We start from the raw sequence: 22738 nt of genomic DNA on the forward strand, positions 1-22738 counted from the left end.
CGCCAGCCAAGGCCGAGTCAACCAGCGATAGTGGTAGTGCCTCTGTGATAACATTTTTAAGAAGGGAAAAAAAGTTGGGACAGACAGAAACAGCAGCTGGAGAGAGGAGTGAGAACATGTAAGAGAAACAACCCTGCAGACCCCCAGGTCAGTGCAGAAGGAGGGCAGGAGATGCTCCAGGCGCCAGAGCAGAGATTCCCCTGCAGCCCATGGGGAAGACCACGGTGAGGCAGGCTGTCCCCCTGCAGCCCAGGGAGGTCCACGGTGGAGCAGATCTCCACCTGCAGCCTGGGGAGAGAGGACCCCATGCTGGAGCAGGGGGATGCCCGAAGGAGGCTGTGACCCTGTGGGAAGCCCACACTGGAGCAGACTCCTGGTAGGACCTGTGGCCCCGTGGAGAGAGGAGCCCATGCTGGAGCAGGTTTGCTGGCAGGACTTGTGACCCCCCCCGGGGGACCCACGCTGGAGCAGGCTGTGCCTGAAGGACTGCAGCCCATGGAAGGGACCCACGCTGGAGCAGTTCGTGAAGAACTGCAGCCTGTGGGAAGGACTCACGCTGGAGAAATTCATGGAGGACTGTCTCCTGTGGTAGGGACCCCACACTGGAGCAGGGGAAGAGTGAGGAGTCCTGCCCCTGAGGAGGAAGGAGTGGCAGAGACAACATGTGATGGACTGACCCCAACCCCCATTCCGCATCCCCCAGCGCTGCTGGGGGGAGGAGGTAGAGAGAATTTGGGAGTGAAGTTGAGCCGGAAAGGAGGGAGGGGTGGGGGGAAGGTGTTTTTAAGATTTGGTTTTATTTCTCATTACCCTACTCTGGTTTGATTGGTAACAAATTAAATTAATTTTCCCCAAGTCAAGTCTGGTTTGCCCATGGCAGTAATTGGTCAGTGATCTCTCCCTGTCCTTATCTTGACCCACAAGCCTTTCGTTATATTTTCTCTCCCCTGTCCAGTTGAGGAGGGGAGTGACAGAGTGGCTTTGGTGGGCACCTGGCATCCAGCCAAGGTCAACCCACCACATGGGGTTATTCCTCCCCAGAGGCAGGAGTTGGCATTTCCCTTGGTTGAACTTCACAAGGGTCCTCTCTACCTGTTTTCCAGGCTGTCCAGGTGGATCAGCTTCTCCTCCACTTGTCACCTGCTGACTTGGTGAGGGTGTGCTCTGCTCCATCACCTAGCTCATCAATGAAGATGTGCAGCAGTCCTGGTCCCAGTAGAGACCCCAGGGCACGCTGCTGGTGACTGGCCTCCAGCCAGGCTTTGTGCCACCAATCATGACCTTCTGGGCCAGTTCAACCAGTTTTCAATCCACCTTGCTGTCCACTTACCTAACGTCTATGCCAGACTTGTTGGCGTATGCAACAACTTCTCAATATTAGCTGCCTCTACAATTCCTTTACCAATCAGTGCTGTTGCTAATTTGTTGAAAGAGGGGCTTAATTATCAGTATTTCTTAAGTATTTTGAAGGCTAGAAGGTGTGTTTGAGCAATAACGGGGAACATTACCATGGTCTGTAGCGTCAGTAAGTCAGTAGATGTCAGGGCTTATGCCCTACATGACTAGTCAATGAGACTGAGCTTCTGCTGTGTTTTTCACCTGGGAACGCTAAAACTGCGAATCCTGATCGGTTCTTACATTAGTTTGGAAAAACGTGGCTCAAACAGGCTAAACTATTTGACCCTTGGGTCTACAGCCGCCAGGCTGCATGGTTTTTTTGCAGCCTACTGTGCCAGTGCAGTGTTTTTGGCAAGGTTTTGTGTTGCCTGTCCTTTTTAAGCCAAATTCTGTACATAGATGGTTAGTTCTGTCTTTTGAATGACCCAAACCCCCTGTATTTAAAATCAAAACTGAAGCAGGCTCACTCACGACACCAGCAATATATGAGATGGTTTTGAGGTTGATTTTACAGCAATATGAGCCCCTGTTTATTATAGAATCACAGAACAGTTTGGGTTGGAAGGGACCTTTAAAGGTCATCTAGTCCAAACCCCCTGCAATGAGCAGGGACAGCTTCAACTAGATCAGGTTGCTCAGAGCCCCGTCCAACCTGACTGTGAATGTTTCCAGGGATGGAGCATCGACCACCTCTCTGGGCAACCTGGGCCAGTGTCTCACCACCCTCACTGTAAAAAAATTTCTTCCTTATACCTAATCTGAATCTACTCTCTTTTAATTTAAAACCATTACCCCTTGTCCTGTCGCTGCAGGGAGCATCTGAGATAAGGCTGCCCATGACTGTGTGTTGCAAAGCAGGCTCTGAAGATCACTGGGGCTGGTGGTGGCAGCAGCTGTTTTAAGGAATGACCTCCACTATAAGAGTAGGTGGACGGCATCCAATGGTGAACCTTAAAAACAAGTTAGGGAAGGCATAATTATTACATGGATGCTGGTACGGGGTTTGCTTTCAAGCCACAAAGGTAGTAGAGCAGCCTGGGGGATGTTTTGTGCTGGGGCAGGGATGCCCAGTGCTCTGGGAAGCACTTTGATGGCTACAGGGGAATATACATGCTGTGCAAAACCCATACATCTGGTGCCTGGTGGTGTGTTGGGTCTGGTGGGAACATCTGAGATGTCTGCCTGATGAGGGACCGCTGTGCACTGCCATCTCTTCTGCTGCAGGAGGGGACGTTACCAGCCTCCGCAGCTGGCTGAATTGCTGCTCAAGGGACTGCCTAGATAAAGAGGTTTTTTTTCTGGCTCACGTTAAGCTTAATGTTGCTTGGAGATGGGAATATGATGGCCTGAAGGCAGAACTGAACAGAAGCTTCTTTCAATCTGGAAGGGTGAGCTTGCCAACAGTGTGAAAATATCACCCCAAAAAATAACAGTTTTTTCCTGGTTTCTGCTAATCGACTTAGGTGGTGACGCAGACAAAATATATCTACTCAGCTTGGGTTATGCGTGGTGTTTGCCCAGAAGATTTGAGTTACACCTCTTCAACTTGCTTTCACCTATAGCCTCCTGGCACCCTATCTTAGCCAGAAACAGCAAACTCCAAAATTTCCAGCATTTAAATTGTTCAGCTGATGAGAGAGCGAAGTAAGGAAGGGAACCTGGGAACTTCTGTCCATGTAGGTGTGCCAGCAGCCCAACGGGACGTGTCTAATCAGTGGTGTGCAGGCTGGTGGCTCGCAACCTTGCGGCTCACAAGCCAAGTACCTTGCCCGGCTACCAGAAGAAGAGGAAGTTGGTGAAGGGAGTTTTGTGTCAACTGTTGCCCTAAATAAAATGCTTTGTGTGAAGAAAAGTAAAACAAGGAAATGTTTGTGCAGGCTGATGAGCTGCCAGACCTTCCTGGCAGAGAAGGGGGATTTCTGCGACCATCTCCAGCGAGATGCTGTCAGCCCCACCTTCACTTCTCCCTGTTCGCTTTGCGGGTGGAACTGTACTGATAAAGTACCAAAGTGAGCCCAGAGAATGGTCACTGATGGCTCATTAATTCCTGAGGGTGGAATCCTTTGTTATTTTGAGTGAACCAGAGAGGTTTCAGTTAAGTTGAAACCTCAGCTCAAGTCTTCAGCAGTGCAAAGTGGCAAAATTTTGTTTGTATCCTGGTCTGGACCGTTGTGGAGTTGCCGGCCATGGAAACATGCCTTTGCAGGAGCAGGACATCCCTTTGCAATCGCTCTGTCTACAAAATCCTCATTTCTGTCCTCCTCTTCTGCAGAGCAAGGGCTGAGCATGCTCAGCAGAGGGAGCTGCAGCCCCACCAGCCTGCTCCATCACTGCTTTTCCCTCAGATTGGGCTAAATGCAAATCATTTAAAAATATTTATCTGGTTCTGTGCACGGCCACGAGATTATGAAGTTCATTTGTAACTATATTGAGTTTGAAGCTGAAAGCTGTTCAGCGTTAGAGGTGACCGTATGTTGTTTTGTTTGAAGTTGCATGAACTTTTGATGGTGCCGAGTGTAGTCCTCATTGCAGGAGACCTATAGCTCTAAATACAGGTGTGCCTCTTTGACCTTGCTGTTGTGTCGATCGGGGTCTCGGCATCTTGGTGACGCAGGGCTAGGAGCACAGGCAGGCGATGGATGGACGTCTCCTCCGTGCCACGTCGAGGTTGCTCTCGTTTGCTCTCGGCTCAAACGTCGGGCAGAGCTGGGGTCGGCATGAAATCACGGCTGCAAAAATGGGCTGGATCTGAGTGCTTCACCCAGTGTGGGATTTTGAACAGAAATGAGGAACTGAGCTGCCTGTCTCACCCCTGAACGCTTGGCTAATGAGGCTGGTTCACAGCGAAGACCTCAGCTGGGAGATCTGTCCACCGAAGACCCTGGCAAGCAGCTGAACAGTGTGGGGCTTGGCTGCTGGGCTGTTGCATCCCGCTGCATCCCTCTGCATCCCCTCTGCCAAACAAATGTGAGCGTGGAGGGTTTCACCTATGGAGAAGAGGGACAGTAATGCCAGTGCCTCTGCTTTCCACGTGCCCGAGTGGATGGTGAGTTATTTAGCTTCTTCTTTTAATCACCACCTAGCCAGCTGATTGCTGCTTAATTTTTGGAGGGAGCTTCAGATCTCGCTCCTCAGCGTCAGGATATGATGGCGTTTAGCTGGAATGAGGGTCGTTAAAGTCCGATATTAACAAGAACTGTCAGACATCCTCCCCTGCCAGTGCAGCATCATTCTTCGGTGTGAGCTGCCTAATTGAAAACCGTCAAGTGATGGAGGGAATGGTCCCCTGTGGGCCACCCCATCTTGCAGATGTGTTATATTAAGAACTAATTTTTTTAGCAATTTGGGACCAGCAGGAAGGAGGAGTGGGAGAAACTGCAATGTGTTCCAGAAGACTTTGAATTTCATCAGGATCAGCACAGCAGATACTGTTTTTTCGACTACTATAATTTTTATCATCAATTTAGATTCTGTTGTTGGAATAAAACCTCTAAAACTTAAGACACCCTTCAGGGCATCGTGTGCTGCTCAGCTTCGTTTGGGTGGTTAAAGAGGTTAGAATAGATACCAGCAAATATTAAAAGACACTTTTCTCTGCTTTGCTTCTCTGGTGGAAAGAATTCCCAAAGCAGCTGAAAATATAATGACATGGCTCCAAAAAGTAGGCAGTGCTTGGGAGACAGAAGGTTGCGTGTCTGGAGGTTGGCTTTGCCTGTCCCCTGAGGGTCTGTGCAGTGTCTTGTCGTCCAAAAAAGTTCATGATACTTCAGAAGCACTGAAATTCTGTATCAATATTTGTTATAGCTTCCTAGGTTTCTGCTCATATCTTCCATTTCTATTTTTGAAGTCATCCCTCTTGGTGGTTCTTCTAAAAATACTTAGATCACTATAATAAAAAGTTGGTATTCTTGTATTCCTGTAAGGGTATTCTTGCTGCTTTGATCTTTATCTACAAATAGAGGCTGTGCATGGTGATTTGATTCAAACTTCATTATCCCCCTTTAATATCAACTTTATGTACTCCTGCTATCGCTTTCTTAAGTATTATGGATTTTATTTTTGTAAAATTACAGTTTATTGTTCTGCTTCTTACTCATCTTTTATAGACTGCAATTCTTTCAGCTTTCACCCAAGTCATGTCATATTTATATCAACAGTGAGGAAATTTTGCATTTAAGGGTTAGCAGTGATAAACTTTGCATAACACACAACTTTGTTTAGTGTTTCAAATGTGGATTTTTGTGTACTAATTGCAAAAGTGTGGAGTTCTGCTTAAAAACAAGCAACAAACCTCTCCCTACGGATCTATCCCCCTCTGCAATTTTCTCCTTTATGAATTTGGTGCCGCTGGGATCAGGACCACATGACAGAAACTTTATTTAAATAGACCTTTTTTTCTAATGGCCATGCAGTTTCCTTTTGCAGCGTGGATGTATGATTTTATAGATGGTTTATAGCTGCGGTGGCATCAAACTCCATCTACAAAGGACTTAGGGTTATGTCCTCTAGCAATGTTTTTAATCAGGATTTTAACTTGACTGATTTGCATTTTATGTGGTTTCTCAGGACAGCGTGGGAGTGAACAGCCACATTTCAAGAAATAATTAGCCTAAGCTTTAAAACGCTCATTATCTTTAAGGTCATTATTTCAAACAGTCTTTTATGTCTTAATGTTCTTACCAAGGTCCTACATTTACTACAGTACACCTCTTATTATTAAACAAATAACCAAATATTGAAAAAATGTAGTATTAGTGAATAACAATAATCCCTTCTGCATTGCTTCTCAGAAGAGCAGGTTAAAATACAAGTTCTCCCATAGTCTGTGACTCTGTCTGGGAGGAGATCTGCAGCAGGTCGATTCTGGTTTTGCAGAACAGTGTCTGAGCTGTGAGAGAGATTTGAGGGTTTGCAGACCTGAGCGACAACACAAGCTGAAGTCATTTAATCTGCTGTGAGCCAAATCAGGGATCACAGTGTTTTCTTTATTGGGTAAAATCCTCAATTTTTCAAATAATCCACAACCTGGATTTAATACTGATACTGAACACCTTTGTACACACAGTAGTCGGGGAAAAACTCCTGTGTGCAGTTATGGGACATAAATTTCTCATCCCTACGAGGATGGGATCAAAAGAAGGGGAAATTCTGAATTTTCAAAGTTTTCTGAAATTCTGCAGCCAGTGAGTGCATGAGGCAGAAATTCTGTTTTGACTTTGTGTCATATTTGTGAAGGTTTCAGCGATTTCAGGTTGTATAATTGAGTGGTGGTTTAGGTAATCTCTAATTGCAAAGTCTTTCATAGTAATCTTTAGAGAATTAGCGGGAGAGGCTTTCGCTGTAATGGTTGACGGTTTTTCTAGGGAAAAGTTGTGCTCCTGGATTGTGTTGTAGCATCACTCATATGAAGGAGCTGTAAGACCATGTGGGTTGCTGGCCGAGTATAAAAGCACTTACTGCTAGAGATGATGCACTGGCTCGTGATGACTCAGTAGGTGTTTTCCATCTCTGACTTCTGAGATCCTACATTTTTTTTAATTATAAAACACAAGTTACCCCTTCATTGCAAGTTGAAGCGATATGGAAATAACCGTTTCCTCTTTTGCCTGCCTTGTCATGGGACCGTGACCAACAGAGCCAGGGGTGGACCAAGGGATCTGTTCTACAGCTGGGGGAGAAGGTTTCTCTCTTCCTTATCCTTCCCATTGTCCCCACTGGACCTGCCTGGTTTAGGTGTTTGTTATTTTCTTTTTTTAAAGATTTCTCCTTCCTGCTCCCACCAGTTACAGCAGCAGGGGTGGCCACTCTCATTCTTGGTGTGCATTGGATGTAGGTGCTGTTGTTTCCTACTGTGGAATTGTGCTCTGTGTCAATAAGCACTAAGATGTTGGAAGAGCTTCTTTTAGTTTTATTTCCAGGTTTTCCACCTGCAGCTTTACTTCTGTGGGCCATGGAGGATTATTTTTTAAAAAAGAGGTAACCTAAGAGTGGGTCTCAGCCACTGGAGTGAGAGCAATGGCTCGATAGACGTGGACCATGATTCAGTCCTCATTAGCAATTGTCCTGGAGGTCTGAGGACCAAAATCGGTCTCAGTCCTAGTGAAATATAATAAACTGAGGTGTATGGGGCTGTGGTCTGATGTTTGCACTGTACACAACCTAAGCCCAATGCTGAACGTGAGTTAGAAATACACTGGGCTGAGAGTTTGCAGATCATGGTGGATCCACCACTGGTGTGAGGTCTTCAAGAACCAATGGCTTGAATTTCTAACATGCTTGGAAACCACTCTCTGGCCCAGGTGGGTGACTCTTCATTCCCATCCTTTCTCTCCTAAGTCCTGTAGGTAAAATCAGCCTTAACCTGCACATTGTCAAGCTGGTTTTTCAGAAGGAAGATGCCAAAGGGTTAAATGTGTGTGTTAATCCTGGAGTCGGTCTCCGTGTGACCTTTTGTCTGGAGAACTGGAATCTTAAACACTTGGAGCTCTGGTTAAAGTTTTGGCTCAGTGAGCAGCATTGTCAGGATTACATATTAATTTAAGGCATGTGAAACTATGGAATAAATGGGTTTGGACAGTCCCTTTCTTGAAGCGATATGATCTGAGCTCAGGAGGTGGATTAGGAGAACAGAAGCTGCCTGAATTGTTGAAGCTGAGGGTTGCAGATCATGGCAAGCACGGCAAGGGGAAGGCATCACTGATACTGTGGAAGGGGAGCAGGTCTCTTCTCAGTTGCCTTTCAGCTGCCAGCACCTGGTGTCTCCATACACGTCTCCGGTTTCACAGGGGAAAGTGGAGCAGATGAAGTATCTGGCTTGGCAGGTCGAGTGCTGGAGGAAACCAGCTTTTCCTTCATGAATAGGGATGAGAGGGCAGGAGGAGGAGGTTTGGTCTGGGAGCTGCAAGTCCCAGGCTCTGGCGGAACATCAGAATAGTCATGTCGGTCCCCTCCATTCTAGCCACAGCTGCAAAATTATTTCTCTTGCATTTATCACTTGGCATCAAAGATGGATGAGAAATTTTTCCACTGGGAAAAGGCTTTCCAGTTTGTCACATGAATAACCAAGTAGTGCAGCTCTTGAAGACCACAAACTTGACCTGCTGTTTCATACGCGAATAGGTGGATTTTAATTAGCTCCCTAACTTGCTCTTTGTTTCCCAAGTTTTTTGCAGGTGGATTTGCAAGCTGTTAGCAATGCCAGAGAGCTTGTGCGACTTAATCACACAAAACCCTGTTGTTTTCTCCCTTTGTTCCTTTAAAAAAATAAATCTTCATGGCTAAGAATAAATTTAAGACGCTAGCACTACAAAAATGCTGCGCTTGCAAAATTTAAAAGTTCAAAGAATTTACAAGGATGGTTCCTCTTGCACATTGCACAAGTGGTTGGGGATTTTATAGCTGTTACAATATTTTAAGGTTTCATTTAGCAATTTTTAAGAAGAGTAGAAAATGTTACAAGCATGTGGCATGGCTAGACTAATACAGAGGGAGGCTGCAGTAAGGTTGGGCTCCAACCATGATGAAAAAGCAGATTTTAATCATGCATGGTTTATTAAATTATAGTGATAACTTGGATTTTACTAGGACTGAACATAGTTCTCCCTAGTTTTATTTGAAGATTGAGCTAGATTACAACTGACATCCAAGTTGCAGAAGATACCTGAGCTGTGGACTGGAGGAGCAGGAAGGAACTTTATTGTTAGAATTTTTATAGAATAGAGGTTCTTAATGTTAGTGTCTCAAACTCAGTCTCCAATGAAAAAAAAAGTCGTCCCCCCCCCCCCCTCTGAAAAGCTATTTGATTTAAGTATCTAAGTATCCTGATGTGCTAACCTAGTGGAAAAGTAGTTTGTGCACCTCCCTTAGGAATTTGCATGAAAAGGGTCATCAATAATGTTAAAAATTAATAACTTACCTTGAAAACACAACTTTGGCTGTAGTATCAGTTGAGGCAAGTGGTGCTAATCCCAGTCTCATATTTCCTGACATATTTCCATATTGGAAGTATTCTGTATTTCCATTTTCCAATTTTTCTACAGATTCATTAAAGTTAGGAATTCTGGGTTTTTCCCTTCACAAAGCAGACGTTGCTTTCATATAGCCCAGGAATTTTTACTCTTTTAGTGGATTCCTTGAAATCTGCTGTGGAGATGTAAAATGCCACCATGGCACGTCCTTGTCTGGAGAAGTGCTTTGGAGGAACACTTGCAAGCAATGTTTCCTTGGCAGCATTTTCCCCATCATGCTGTACCATCCACTGGACAACAGTGACAACTATTGAGGAGCAATATTATATCAGATCAGAGGAATATTGTATCAGATCAGTGCTAAATTATTTCAAAAGCGGGTGTATATAATAATACATGGAGCTGGGGAGAGCTTTTTTTCATATTTAGTTAGAATTGGTGTTGAGGTCAATTGGCGGTGCCTCATCGTTTCCCAACTTCCTCTTCTTTGGAAGTAAATGTTGAGGTTCTCTCTGAGAAATGTCTTGGGTTCATTGTCAAGGACAATACTCTTTGGATAACAGCTCCAACCACTAAATAAAAATTAAAAAAATTGTCCTGCATCGGGTCTGCTCAGTCACTGGTAGCAAAGCATCACGCTTCCCAAACCCTGCTGCTGCACAAACATCCCTCTGGGGTTATCTGCAGCCTTTTTCCTGCTGTAGTAGGTACCTGCAAGGTGGGAACAGACTAGATATAAGGAGGAAATTTTGTATGATGAGGGTGGTGAAACACTGGCCCAGGTCGCCCAGAGAGGTGGTCGATGCTCCATCCCTGGAAACATTCAAGGTCAGGTTGGACGGGGCTCTGAGCAACCTGATCTTGTGGAAGTTGTCCCTGCTTATGGCAGGGGGTTTGGACTAGATGACCTTTAAAGGTCCCTTCCAACCCAAACCGTTCTGTGACTCTAAGAGGTATGGTACGATGCGAGAACAGTGGGGTGGGTGTCGGAGTCTGGACCCTTCCAAGGATGGACTCTCTGCACTTGCCACTGCGGGGGATGGAGCAGGGACCAGCATAATTAAAAACCACTTTGCCATCTAACAAATGCCTTCATTGTTTTAGTTGCTCATTAGTTAATTTTCTTCTAATGAGGCTCTGTTAACGTAATCATCTGACATTGGGGAAAAAGAAAGTGGGGGGGAGAACCCAAGTTAAAAAGAGCCTAATTAGCAAGTTAATTATAGCGAGCAGGGAAATGTTCTGGTTATATAAATAAGCTATTGTTATGCACACACAAGCCAGGCCACGTTAAAAACTGCCGCTAACTGTCTAGAGGTCAGGCAAATGCTGTAATTCAACATAAAACAGAAGTAGGGCTTGTTTGGCGGGACGCCTCATTAAGTCTTGGGGTCCTTTCCTGCCAAAAAAAAGGGAGTCTGAAAATCCGAGCGGTTCCCCTTCCCTCCCGCCCTCCCTCCCTCTCCCTCCACCCCGCAGCTGAAACCAGAGCGGGCAGGATCGGGATCGGCGGGGCTGGGAGGTATAAATGGGGGGGCAGCCCCTGCCCCGGCGGGAGACGGTGCAGAGGGGCTGTCGGTGATGCCGTCATGCCGAACAAGAAGAAGTACAACGTGAACGGAGATTCAGGGATTAAAGCCCAGGTGAGGGCAGTCTTTAGTACCGTAATAACATTTTTTCTATTTAGAAGTACATTTGTTTCTCTCTACCCCCCCCCCCCTTTTTTTTTTTCTCCTTTCCGTGCTGTTCCCCCAATCACTTATTTCTGGAGCTGACTGGATCCCCTTGCTTAGAGAAAATCCCAATCTCCGGAGGATTTCTCTTCATTTTCTCTCAGGAGCAGGAGGTTTGAAATGATGAAGTGTTGAGCCGAACACGTTGTTCTGGGGTTGTTTTTCAGACCACTGAGATGGAGGAGTCGATGGGTTTGCGAGCAGGTAGATTGCCCAGGAAAACCTCGGATGACAAGACTTTTTTTGCTCAGTGAAGTAGCGTAGAGCAGCTCTTCATGGTGGAGATCCCAGGTCGAAGTGAGACTTAGCTCATTTGAAATGTAATGAGCATGCACCTGCATTTAGAAGTCATTAACCCCTTGTACCTCTGGAGGTGAAGTTTTTCAGCCTGAATTGTTTTTTTCCTGCTGGAGGTTGAAAGCAGCAGTGCTTGTTTAGCTGCAGAGCAGGTTGGACTCCTAAATCCAATCAGCCACGGCTCTCAAAGGCTTCACAGCCTCTCCTCTGAGCTTTAGCCTGTGCAAAGTTGGCTGTTACCTGCAGAGGCGTTTCGGTGTGAGCTGAACGAGTTCAACCTGGAACCAAATCACTGTTCTCATTCCCGTCTTGAATGTCCCCATCTTTCCAGCGGGGCTGGAACATGGTGTGTCATGCCGTCAGTTGCCTTGTACCATTCGGTAGGGATTTAAACCAGAGTTTTGGTCTGGGTAAGCAAGGTCTGGTTTTCTCATTCTGGCTGGATCGAGTGTGCGTTGCTGTGATGTCAGCTCAAAAATAAAGATGTGTTGTGGAAACTGGCTTAAGAGTATATTCCTGCTGACACTTTGTAGCCTTCACATGTCCGTGCGATACAAAAATTTAGCACTGAATGAAGGTGGATACAACAGATGTCTTAAATAAATCAAATACCAGCATCCTTTCTTGCCCACTGTCTCTATTGCTGGAAGGATAAAGCCAAAAGACGTTGGTGGCGTGTCAATGCTAGCTAAAAGCAGATCGCAGCTTTGACCCGGTCCCTTCCCAACGTTCTCCTCTTCTGGTACTTCCTTCCACCTCTTGGCAGTCAGTGCCTTGCTCAGCTAAAGCTAAACCCAGCTTGTGGCAATGTTTAAAGGGTTTAAACCCTTAAAGGGGTTGAGAGCAGGGTTTATTATAAAGTCTAGTTCTAGTTCTGCCTAATTTGGTTCATGACTTATTTTTCTTTTCGGCATGTACTTGCCTATCAGTCGTGGATGTGGAAGTACTTGGAGAGCTCTGAATGCAATTATTAATATTACCGTGTCGCTTGAAATAGTTGCATTGAATGTCCTTGAAGAGATGATGTGGGAAAGGAAAATGTTAATTGTAATACGAATTATTCACCCTTTGTTAGACTTCTAGCCTATCTCACTTTGCCAAGAGCATCATTTCACACAAAACCTGATGCTTTGATGCAGCTGCTCAGCTGTCGAGGGATTTGTTTAAAAAAAAAAAAGAAAAAAGGTTATTTCAGGCCAACAGCTTCTTAGAAAAGGAATATAAAAACTGATGTGTGTGCACAAAGACCCCGTCCTGCTGGGATCAGAGGTGTTAATCCACAACACAACTCTTGACTGTAATATGAGTTTGACGTGTTTTTTTTTTTCTCCCCTGTGTGTTTCCTGATCCGGTGTCATTCTGTTGTTTGGTTTAAGATTAGCAGAAAAAAAGAGCTCCCAGGTGCTGCTGCAAATCCTCTCCCAGGTCCTTTCCTTCCTCCCCAGCAGCTTGCGCTGGCTGTCCCTGGGCCAGCTCAGACTTGGGTTCACAGAGGACTCTGAATTAGCCACCTGAGACCCCCGTCACCTTTTTTCTTCACTTACTGGCCCAAAAAGCAGAGCACCAGCTCTGTAGCATCACCAGCCCGTCTCAAGTGCAATGTCAAGTGCTGCTACTTAAACCACTGAGCTTGAATTTGAGTTCCCAGAATGGGATCAAATTCTTTCTGGTTAGATGACGTCTTTAAACAAAACTAACTTCTCAAAATACCCCAAGGGATTAGTTAATAGACTCAATTAATGGCTTTCAGTATTTTGGAGATGTAAATATTTAACCCCATTGCCAGATTGAGTCAGTTTATGCTCGTAGCAAAGTCCAAGGAAATTTGCAATTGGAAGTCGTGCTTCCACTTTCCCTGAGATTTAGCACAAATCATGAACACAGTGGGAGCGTCAATGGTTGGCTTACAAAGTGATGAGCACTGGGAGTTAAAATACTTCCTAAAACTATAAGCCTGTTCTCCTGAATGCTTAAATATGGCCCAGTAGCCACATGTAGAGAGAAATAAAAGGGATGTTGAGCTGCTGGTGTGGTTTTGAGATGCGCCGTGTCCCTTGGGCAAGGCAAGCGGGCTCTGAGAAGTTTTATGTCTGTTGAAATGTGTGTGATGCTTGTGGAGCCCTTTGGGGTGACTAGCTGAAGGCTGGTGCTGATGTGAGCAGGGAAGCGTTAAGACAAGTCCAACCTGAGGTGCACGTCAGTGGGGCACGGAAAGGTTGCGTTTCTACTGTAAAATCACTAACAATCATCTGTAAGAGCAGATGTTTGGTTTATGTGAAAACCTGGATTTGGGGAGTTTATAGTAAGGAAATACTGATTATTTGGCCTGCTTGCTGCTCTTTTCAACCAAGGGCGGGAGTAAAACAAAGCTTGGAGGAAGAGGTTCTTCTATAAGTACCAATGTTGAATGTCATTTTCCCCTTAAAAGTGCCTACATAAAAGTGACACTTCTTTACTTATCCTTTCTGTCCTCTGTATGCTATGGAGCAGATCAGCTTTGCCGACTTAAAATAAATATTTATCTCTCGGCTTGGCAGTTACCGCAGCCGTAACACGGGCAGGACTGAGCCGGGTTGTGCTCGGCCACTCTCAAACCCACTGGTGGTCTTGGGGCTTCACAGATGTTCCTGGGGAGTCCGAAATCTTCATTCCTTGGTGATTGAAATGGAAATGGGCTTGATTCTTCATCTTGGGTTGAGCAGGTTGCTATTCGTCATGCGTAACAATTTTTTGCAATGAGATGAGCTCCATCAAAAAAGAGGGTAGATGCAAAATGCCACAAAATATTAGTGTTACATCCGTTGCTGTGGTACTGTTGTAGGCATTGCTGGTAAATGATAGTTGGTTCCTTCTCTCCAACTTGGATAATTACATTTTGCCAGTCTGCACATTGCTTCATTTACATGCCTTATCCTTCATTTCTTGATTTGTTGTATAAAGTTGTGTACTCTTAAATACAGTGCTCTTAAATACTTATGTTCTCCAGGCGTCCATGCTCCCAACAGTTACAACAGCCTTGAGTGATGTATCTAATCTCAAATGTTTCTTAATATTGAGTGCAGCTGGAAGCGGTATTGGTTACGTGAAGTGTTTTTATTTTTGCCTTTTGTATTTTGTACAGCAAATAGGGAACATCTCATACTAGTCACCACAATAAGTATTGCAACATAGGTCAGTGTCCGCATCAACTCTACATATGTTGGGTGGCCCTAATGGGGCTTCTCTTGTGACAAATAACCCTTATCATTAGCATTTTTCCAAAATAAGTTTGTGCGTAATGGGGACAGACGCTTTCTAATTTCTGTGATTAAAAGAGGAGCTTCAAGGTATTTGAAAGACAAGTGTGTCAATGCTGCATCTGGTGGGGGGTCTGAAGGTAAACCAAGTAGGCAATTTAGTGTACCCTGTTCCCAATGAAATAACAGGAATTGCAATTCAGCCCGTAACTGAGATGGTGTCAGTGTCTGCTCAAGGCTGTGGGTTCTTGTGATTAATCTTCTGTATCAGACTGTTGGGTTTTTACATCTGACTTAACTATTCATTTCTTTTAACAGATCCAGTTTGCTGACCAAAAGCAAGAATTCAACAAGCGCCCGACGAAGATCGGCCGCCGTTCGCTTTCCCGCTCCATCTCGCAGTCCTCAACAGATAGCTACAGCTCAGGTGTGTGCCATCAGCTGCAGTTACAGCATCTCTGCAGACTGCAGGGTTTGTCGCGCGTTTTGCTCAAGGATCTCCTAGATCTGCTGTGTAGTTGGTAGTGGTGGAGGGAAGGCATGGAGAGAGGGTTGTTACTTTTTTTCCCCATCTTTGTGTATAGTTGGATAGAATTGTTACTCTGATGCGCTTAGCACTTCTAATCTCTCTTTATAGTCCTCGTGTGCAGTTGCTGCTGGCTTTCCTCCTCTCTTCCCCTTCCTTTTCCTTCCAGGCTCCACAAAACAGTGTTTCCGTTGTGTTCGTGCTTGCATGTCATCTTCCCTTCCCGTTCTTGAATAAATCCATGTGGATCCCACTGTAGGTTTGGACTGACCCGTTGCACATAGAATTGGAGTCTTTGGAAGAGCAATGGTGACCTCTGAAGGCCATGCATATGTCTTCTGTGTTCTTCCCGCTGGAATCTGTGAAATGAAACTTTTAGCAAGTTGTGGACTTGCTATACAGTCTTGCTAGCTGTACTTAGGGGAACTCACTGGGGAAGGAGGTTGAGTTTATTGGGGTTTTTTTGTTTTGTTTTAAGTTTCAGGGCTCTTCTGAAGTCCCAGGTATATTTACGAAGATTGGTTCTGGAAACTTGATTTGTCTGGACTAATACTTGGTGGTTGTGCAGCACTGTCCAGAAACCTTCAGGCTCTGGTCCCCTCGGCAGCAGGTTTGTTCCTTTGAGAACAAGGCACAGCAAAGTTTTGTTTTGACCTGTGTAGGTGCTTGAGTTGTTTTGTTTTCTTTCAACATGCATAATTTTCAATGTAAACAACTGAAACTTAATTTCTGGAGCAGTCCATGAAGGTTTCTTAAAACTCAGTCAAAGATAGATTCCTGTGAAAAACAGATTAATTTCATTGAGTGTTGTGTTCATCAAACACATTCAACATTTAGAAATCAAACATACAACAATCAAACATTAACATTTCAAGCTGATGCAAAAAAGGCAGCACAAGAAAGTCCTGAAAACAAGTATCCTCGTGGAAATTGGCATTTTTTCCTTAGAGGAAAGAGTGCAGGCTTGAGAGAACAACTGCTAAAACCTACCTTGACTTTGAGTGAAGAAGGCGAAGCTGTCCTGCACTTCGCAAACAGTCTCTAGTATTATTCAGCAAATAAGTCACTGTGTGCTGAGGAAGTTCAGTGCCACTGCACTTCCCAGCACTTAGGAATGTCACTGGCCCATTCGATAAAACATTATGCCCCCAAGTGGCACCTTTAGCTAAATTTACCCTAGTCCAGTAACACCCACATGGGACTGGTATCATACCTCACCTTCCAGTGTCCTCTTTTCTTTGACTCTGAATATGTCATTAAGTACCATTACTGTGCTGGAAACCTTATGTCACTTCAGGAGTTGGTTATGAGGATAGTGGCTTTCCAGGAATAGGGAGAGGTCACCAGGGATGCTTTCAAATTGTTCAGGATACGTCCATCCAGGATCCTTGGCACTTTGAAGGGAATACTGCTTGCTACCTGAAATGTTACAGCTGCTGTCCTAGCTGAGACTGTCACAGAAAGGAATTTGGATCCAATTGCCCATCCCTCAAGGAGTCTTAATGCATCTGATCCCCTCCTGGTCCTGGCCCCTTGAAGAAGATGCAGAAGAAATCAGCTTCCAACACAAGGCTACGAAGAATGGAGATGTAGGCAGCTTGAAACTGGAGGAGGTATTATTCCTCTGTTCCTCATGACTGTGAAGGCAAATGATCAGGCCCTTCTGGTGATGTGTACCAAAACTCATGGTGGAGTACTGTCAAGAGCTCGCAGATGGGTATTCAGTTTGGTGGCCAAGGTCTGGCTGCAGACCTTGCAGGGGTCTGGCTTTATGCCAGAGCCATGGGGAATAAGGAGTATTCACGGTGAAGCTCCACCACAGTCTGTCACTTAGTCCCTGTCCATGACATGGATGCATTTTTTGGATACTTGGCAGGTCACAGTGTATTTGAGGAGAATCTGTGTAGATATCTGCTAGTTTGGAGCATCAGAGACCATGAGAAGCTCAAAGGTGCATCCTACCCTGACCCTCTCAGCTAGATACCTTGGGTATAACAAGAAAGAATTGTATTTTGGAGTGGATGACGTGCTGTGAGCTATGGTTGGGTTTTGGTTGCAGAGTTTGCTGGCCATGGGCTAGTCCCATTCTGCAAACTGAAAGCCTGTGGCTAAAAATCAAATCTGAAGGTAGTCCACCCACATTTGCTTGTATGAGGATGTTTTGGGCCATATCCCACCTGCAGCTTCCAGCTGCATGTCTGCTGTCGAAGGAAGCAGGACAGAGCCCATGGGCTCACACAAGGCTCTCCACGCTGTCCAGTTGCGTGCATGGATGGATGTGAGCCGAATTCTGCCGTGCCGGCCAGCGCCTGTACTGGAGACCAGTCCCCTGTTTTATTTCCCAGAGTGGATGTAGCTGACAGCTACAGCTGAAGTTGATGCCCATCTGAAGTCCTAGTAGTAGGTCTTGACTGTTGAAGCTTTGGAGAACGTCCCTGTTCTTGTGCCCGTCCTGTCATGGTACATGCTGTAACCTGTTGGGAGCAAACAAGATAAAACCTGCTGCATATGATGAACCTGGTTTCATGTTTTTTTCTTGAGCTGTCTGGAGAAGGTGTGCAGAGCACCATGTGAGCGAGCGGTGAAGCATGGAGTGATCCTCTCTGCCAGCACAAGCGATGAGCTAGATGCCACCGCTAAAGGGGGACTGCATTAGTAGTGGAAGGTTGAGGAGCCAGCAGAAGCCTGAGGGGTTTAAACAGAGACATTTTAGCTCTGTTAAGTGTAGAAAGCCTCCACAAACTCAGGATCCGGCTCCTAGCTGACTGCTGCAAAGAGACACTGTGCACAGAACTTGTACGTGGGCCAGAAGTCTTCCTGATGTAGGGATGGAAAGCCTCCTTTGTGTTTCTCTACTCATTTCCCTGATTCTAAGGGTATCAGAGGTGAGCTGGGATCAGACCACACTGTGACAGCCCACTAGATTGAGGTAGTATTATCGGTCCTGCCTATCTCCCATTCCTTCTGGCTGTAACGTATCTCAGAACCACAGTCAGATCAGATGACTGAGCAGATTTATATGAAGTCACTGTGTAGCAGTAGTGCATTGTCCATAACAGAGATGGTTGCCTGTGTGCTACATGAAAAACACGCTAGATGAGAACCTACAAGCTTTTCACATTTTTCAGCAACCCAGGGTTAGAAGAGCAAAGGTAACTGATGGAGAGGTCATGGCTGTTCAGTCCTCTCTGCTCCTGGCAGAGGCAGGTGCTCACCTCCAGAAGATGCAACTGCTGGAGGCCGTGATCGCATCCTGGGCACACAAACAGTGAAAGCCATGCACAGTCCAATGGCTTCACCTTGGTTCCTGTGGAATGAGCGACTGTCCTTTATCTCCTTTCCTGCCTGTTGGGTTGCTGCTTCTTTCATGCTGCCTTGTATGCTTGGAGGAACCTCCAGAGCCTCCTCCAGAGGCTTGGAGGAGCTCCCCAAGGTTGGGGACAACCTGCATGACCCATGAGTCCTGCCGTGGCTGTGTTCCTACACAAAGGGATTTTAGGATAAATTGAGGAACATGCATGCCATGTCCTCTCCAGAGAGACATCAGCCTGGGCTCCATTTGCACTTTGTAAGACACCTGGATTATATTTGTAACATTATCATCTTGGGTAGCATGTTTTAAGCTGGCATTAATGATTAGACTTCTCTAATACAGGTCTGTGATTAATATATTTGTACAGGTTTTACAACTCCATCTGATATCTAATCAGCAGGGTATATTTTATGCCTGTCATTTTTGAAGACTAATAGGCTGATTAGGCTGGCTAATGTCATCGTGTTTGCTTCCAATTCACAGCTGAAAGAATTTGGAGCAACTTTGGGGAATTCTCCTCCGCCACTTGCACTTAGCATCTCCTGCTAAAGCATCAGCAATTGCAATTAATTAGCTTGTGAAAGTATTATATTTCCCTCCTAATGAAAGCTGCTAGACTGACAGTCAAGACAGAAGACTTCTGCTCCCACGACAGTTGCAGGATGGGTAGATAAATCCCATTAGTACCTCTTGGCATGGATCTTCGTCATTCTCCTTTTAAGGCTGAGCAGTAGCACAGTCTGAACAACCCATTAAGCCCTCCTGGGATGGGAAAAGGCTAGAAAAGAAGCAGCATGAGGAGCAGAGACATAATAATGGAGGGGAAGAATCATAGAATCATTCAGGTTGGAAAAGACCCTTAAGATCGTTGAGTCCAACCGTTAACCTAACACTACCAAGTCTACCACTAAACCATGTTCCTAAGCTACATGTCTTTTAAATACCTCCAGGGATGGTGACTCCACCACTTCCCTGGGCAGCCTGTTCCAATGCTTGATAACCCTTTCAGTGAAGAAATTTTTCCTAATATCCAATCTAAACCTCCCCTGGCACAACTTGAGGCCATTTCCTCTCGTCCTGTCACTTGTTATCTGGGAGAAGAGACCGACCCCCACCTGGCTACAACCTCCTGTCAGGTAGTTGTAGGGAGTGATAAGGTCTCCCCTCGGCCTCCTTTTCTCCAGGCTAAACAACCCCAGTTCCCTCAGCCACTCGTGGTAAGACTTGACCTGTAGACCCTTCACCAACTTCGTTGCTCTTTGGGCACACAAGAGGTACGTGGAGGTCCCAAGGTTTGGAGGTGGTGGGCGTGAGTGTAGAAGTGAGAGAAACCCAAGCAACTCTTCCTTGAGACGTGCTTGGTGGGAAGGCAGTCATCCCAGCATCTCTGCCCAAAATGATGGGGGGGTGCCGGTGCCGTTTTAGTGATGCAAGAGAGGCCTGGGTGTGGAAACAGCATCTCTGTAAACAGCCAGTGGTTTCTTGCTCTTCCTGCCCGTCAAAACTGGAAAAGTTCGATCAAAATCATCAGCTGGTCTCCAAAATATGTACCATCTGTGAAGTTACGATGTGGAGCAGCGTGTTCCAAGATGCAATGCGTCGCTAACTGGGCTTTGCTAGAAGCAATAATGGGAAAAATGAGGGTGGTGAAACACTGGGCCAGGTTGCCCAGAGAGGTGGTCGATGCCCCATCCCTGGAAACATCCAAGGTCAGGTTGGACGGGGCTCTGAGCAACCTGATCTAGTTGAAGCTGTCCCTGCTCATGGCAGGGGGTTTGGACTAGATGACCTTTAAAGGTCCCTTCCAAACCAAACCATTCTATGATTCTATGATAAACCATGAGAAACACTGTTGAACATGAAAACTTTATCACTTGGTTGCTGTAAAGTATGAAGGATGAAAATACTAACGATCCATTCTGATCTGATTCCTTAAATTGGAAGTAAAAGTCTCATATCTGTATTTGCCATAAGCCAGCAGTTTTCTGTAGTTGTTCCACTTCATTTAAAACAAATAATTTTTCTCGCCGGGGAAATTAATTGTTTCCTGTGTCATTTGGGAGTGGTTTATATGCCCAGGGACGCGCTGTGGTGTTTAACAGCGTCTGCTATTGCAAACCAGGGAAAGGCACCGACCTGACAGCTCAGCTTTGGAGTCGAGGGGCTGTTTTGGCGGTGCACTGGGCAAATCACTTAAATTTCAGTAACTGTTCTTCCCCTTTCTGCAAAACTCAGATAATTGTTATCTGCTTGGACAAAGATTTTTGGGGATCACATGGTTTATATCAGCCCAGCGCTTTGAATACTAAAGCACTCAGCGCTGTGTATTATGCACCGCATACATGTTTTGTGGGCGCTGAAATGAGATTAGAACAGTAATATCTTTAATTAAAGGCGATTGACTTCATCCTCGTGCTGTTTCATAACTTTCAAAAGGTTGTACAGAAAAGAAACAGGGTTTGTCTTTTTAGTTGGGCTGTAACAGGGGCAGGTTGCCCCTTTTTTGCCCTTAGTGATGCCAATACTACAAATGTGAGTGGATCCTCATCTAAAATATTAGCAAAGCTAAACTTTGCTGAATTTAGGCTCTGACCTGGTCTTTGCTGGGTCAGGACATGGACTGCAGGTGTCTTCTTTTCCCCCTGACATTTTTCCACTGGATAACAGTGCCTGAGACCTGCTGCTATTTTCATGTCATTCTCTTTGAAATAATACAATTTATATCAAAATGGTACGCAGCTCTATGGAATGCCAACCCCAGTTATGAAGCTTTCATTAATCAACTTTTGGGTGATTTGAGATCATATTTAGGAAACTGCCTATCCCATCAATTAATTGGATATTTGTAGATTACGGGTGCTAGGAATCCTTTCCTTTCTGTACTTGTTTTTCATTTTACAGGAAAGCAAGGGTAAAATTTACTATTATGTATTAGTATGCTATTACACTACACTAACAATGTTAGTTTAATTCCTAGAGTGCTATATGCACTGCTATATATTATATGTACGGAACAGTAAAGAACCACCTGCATATGAAAATCTGTCTACCATCTAGGCGGGGGTTTTTGTTTAAAAAAATTACTTTCGGCCCCCAGAACCAAGATCTATGATTTTAAAGAAACCTCTGCACAGATTAACTGTCTTCAAGGAAATAATCCTCCTTTAACTAATTAATCCTTCCTTCTGGAGTTCTTGATATACAAGAGCTTGGTATTATATAAGGTGCTCTTTTGTTATTAAGCCAGGCTCCTGGTCCTTCAAGAGCTGCTGTGGGATTGTGAACACAAATTCAGAAATATATTGCTGTCAGCGTGTTGTTTGCAGGGTCGGACTTGCCTTTCACACCCCGCTGAGGATGGCGTCTTTGCAGAGAAATTTCAGCAATGCATAATTCTCCTCCGTAAGCGGATTAAGACCCGAGCGGGTCTTGGGGAGCCTGGCACACCGACAGCAGCAACGCTAAGCTTTTTTTCCTTGGGATCATTCAAGCACTTCACACGAGCCAGAAGAGAAAGTAATCAGCTTGCTGGGTGCTGCAGGAAAGACAAACCCATGGCCATGCTTGGGGGGAAGGGTTTAACTCCTTGGTTTGGGTTTTCTGGCATGAAATTGCTAAGAGAGCCACTGAAATGCTGGGTAGAGGGGTGGTTTGCCTTCACTCTAAGTTATCTGAAGGGGCTCTCGGTATCAATCTTCACCTGAGGTCTGGATGCCTCTGGAAAGCTGCAGCTCTTTGGGAGCACTGCTGGGTAGTGATAAGACCATGGGTTCAACCATGCCATTCGTCCTATGACACTGTGTAAGAAACGCTCACCGTGCCTCCTGCCTAATTCCTTTGGCACAGAATTGGGGTAGAAGGTTGGGAATCCCTACTGACTGTTGGGTAGAACAACTCCCTTGGCTGTTTGGTGTAGATCATTCCCTCCTGGAGACTGCACCTGGGAGAGAAGCTAGCTCATGCACGCAGCAACACATCACCCAAAGCCAGCAGCTGTTGAGTTTGACTATGCAATGTTTCCTAGGTAAAGATTTAACCAATTCTTTTCCCATGTTGTTGGAGAAAGAGAGCTCATCATCGTATGTGATGCCCTCACACTTATGCACATCATTTGCTAGTGATGCCTAACATTGGCTAACTCCACTGAGGCTGTTGTGGGTAGTGCTGTTCTACAAAGGTGGTCCTCTTCTGCTTTAACAAATAATGTGATGCCAGGTCCCACATTCATTTTAGAAGTACCATGTGATCTGGAGAGTAAGGACTTGGAA

At 45.4% G+C, this 22738-nt stretch overlaps 1 protein-coding gene across 1 annotated transcript in view; it reads left to right on the plus strand.

Moving 5' to 3' along the window:
- AHCYL2 (adenosylhomocysteinase like 2) overlaps positions 1-22738 on the plus strand; it is a 107227-nt gene that overhangs the window by 59302 nt on the left and 25187 nt on the right. The window contains exon 2 of the mRNA XM_075024522.1: positions 14950-15058. Coding sequence (XP_074880623.1) covers positions 14950-15058 — 109 coding nt within the window. The remainder of the gene's footprint in view (positions 1-14949; positions 15059-22738) is intronic.

The sequence above is a fragment of the Buteo buteo genome, chromosome 4 (genome assembly GCF_964188355.1).
Source record: "Buteo buteo chromosome 4, bButBut1.hap1.1, whole genome shotgun sequence".
NCBI classification, from domain to species: Eukaryota; Metazoa; Chordata; class Aves; order Accipitriformes; family Accipitridae; genus Buteo; species Buteo buteo.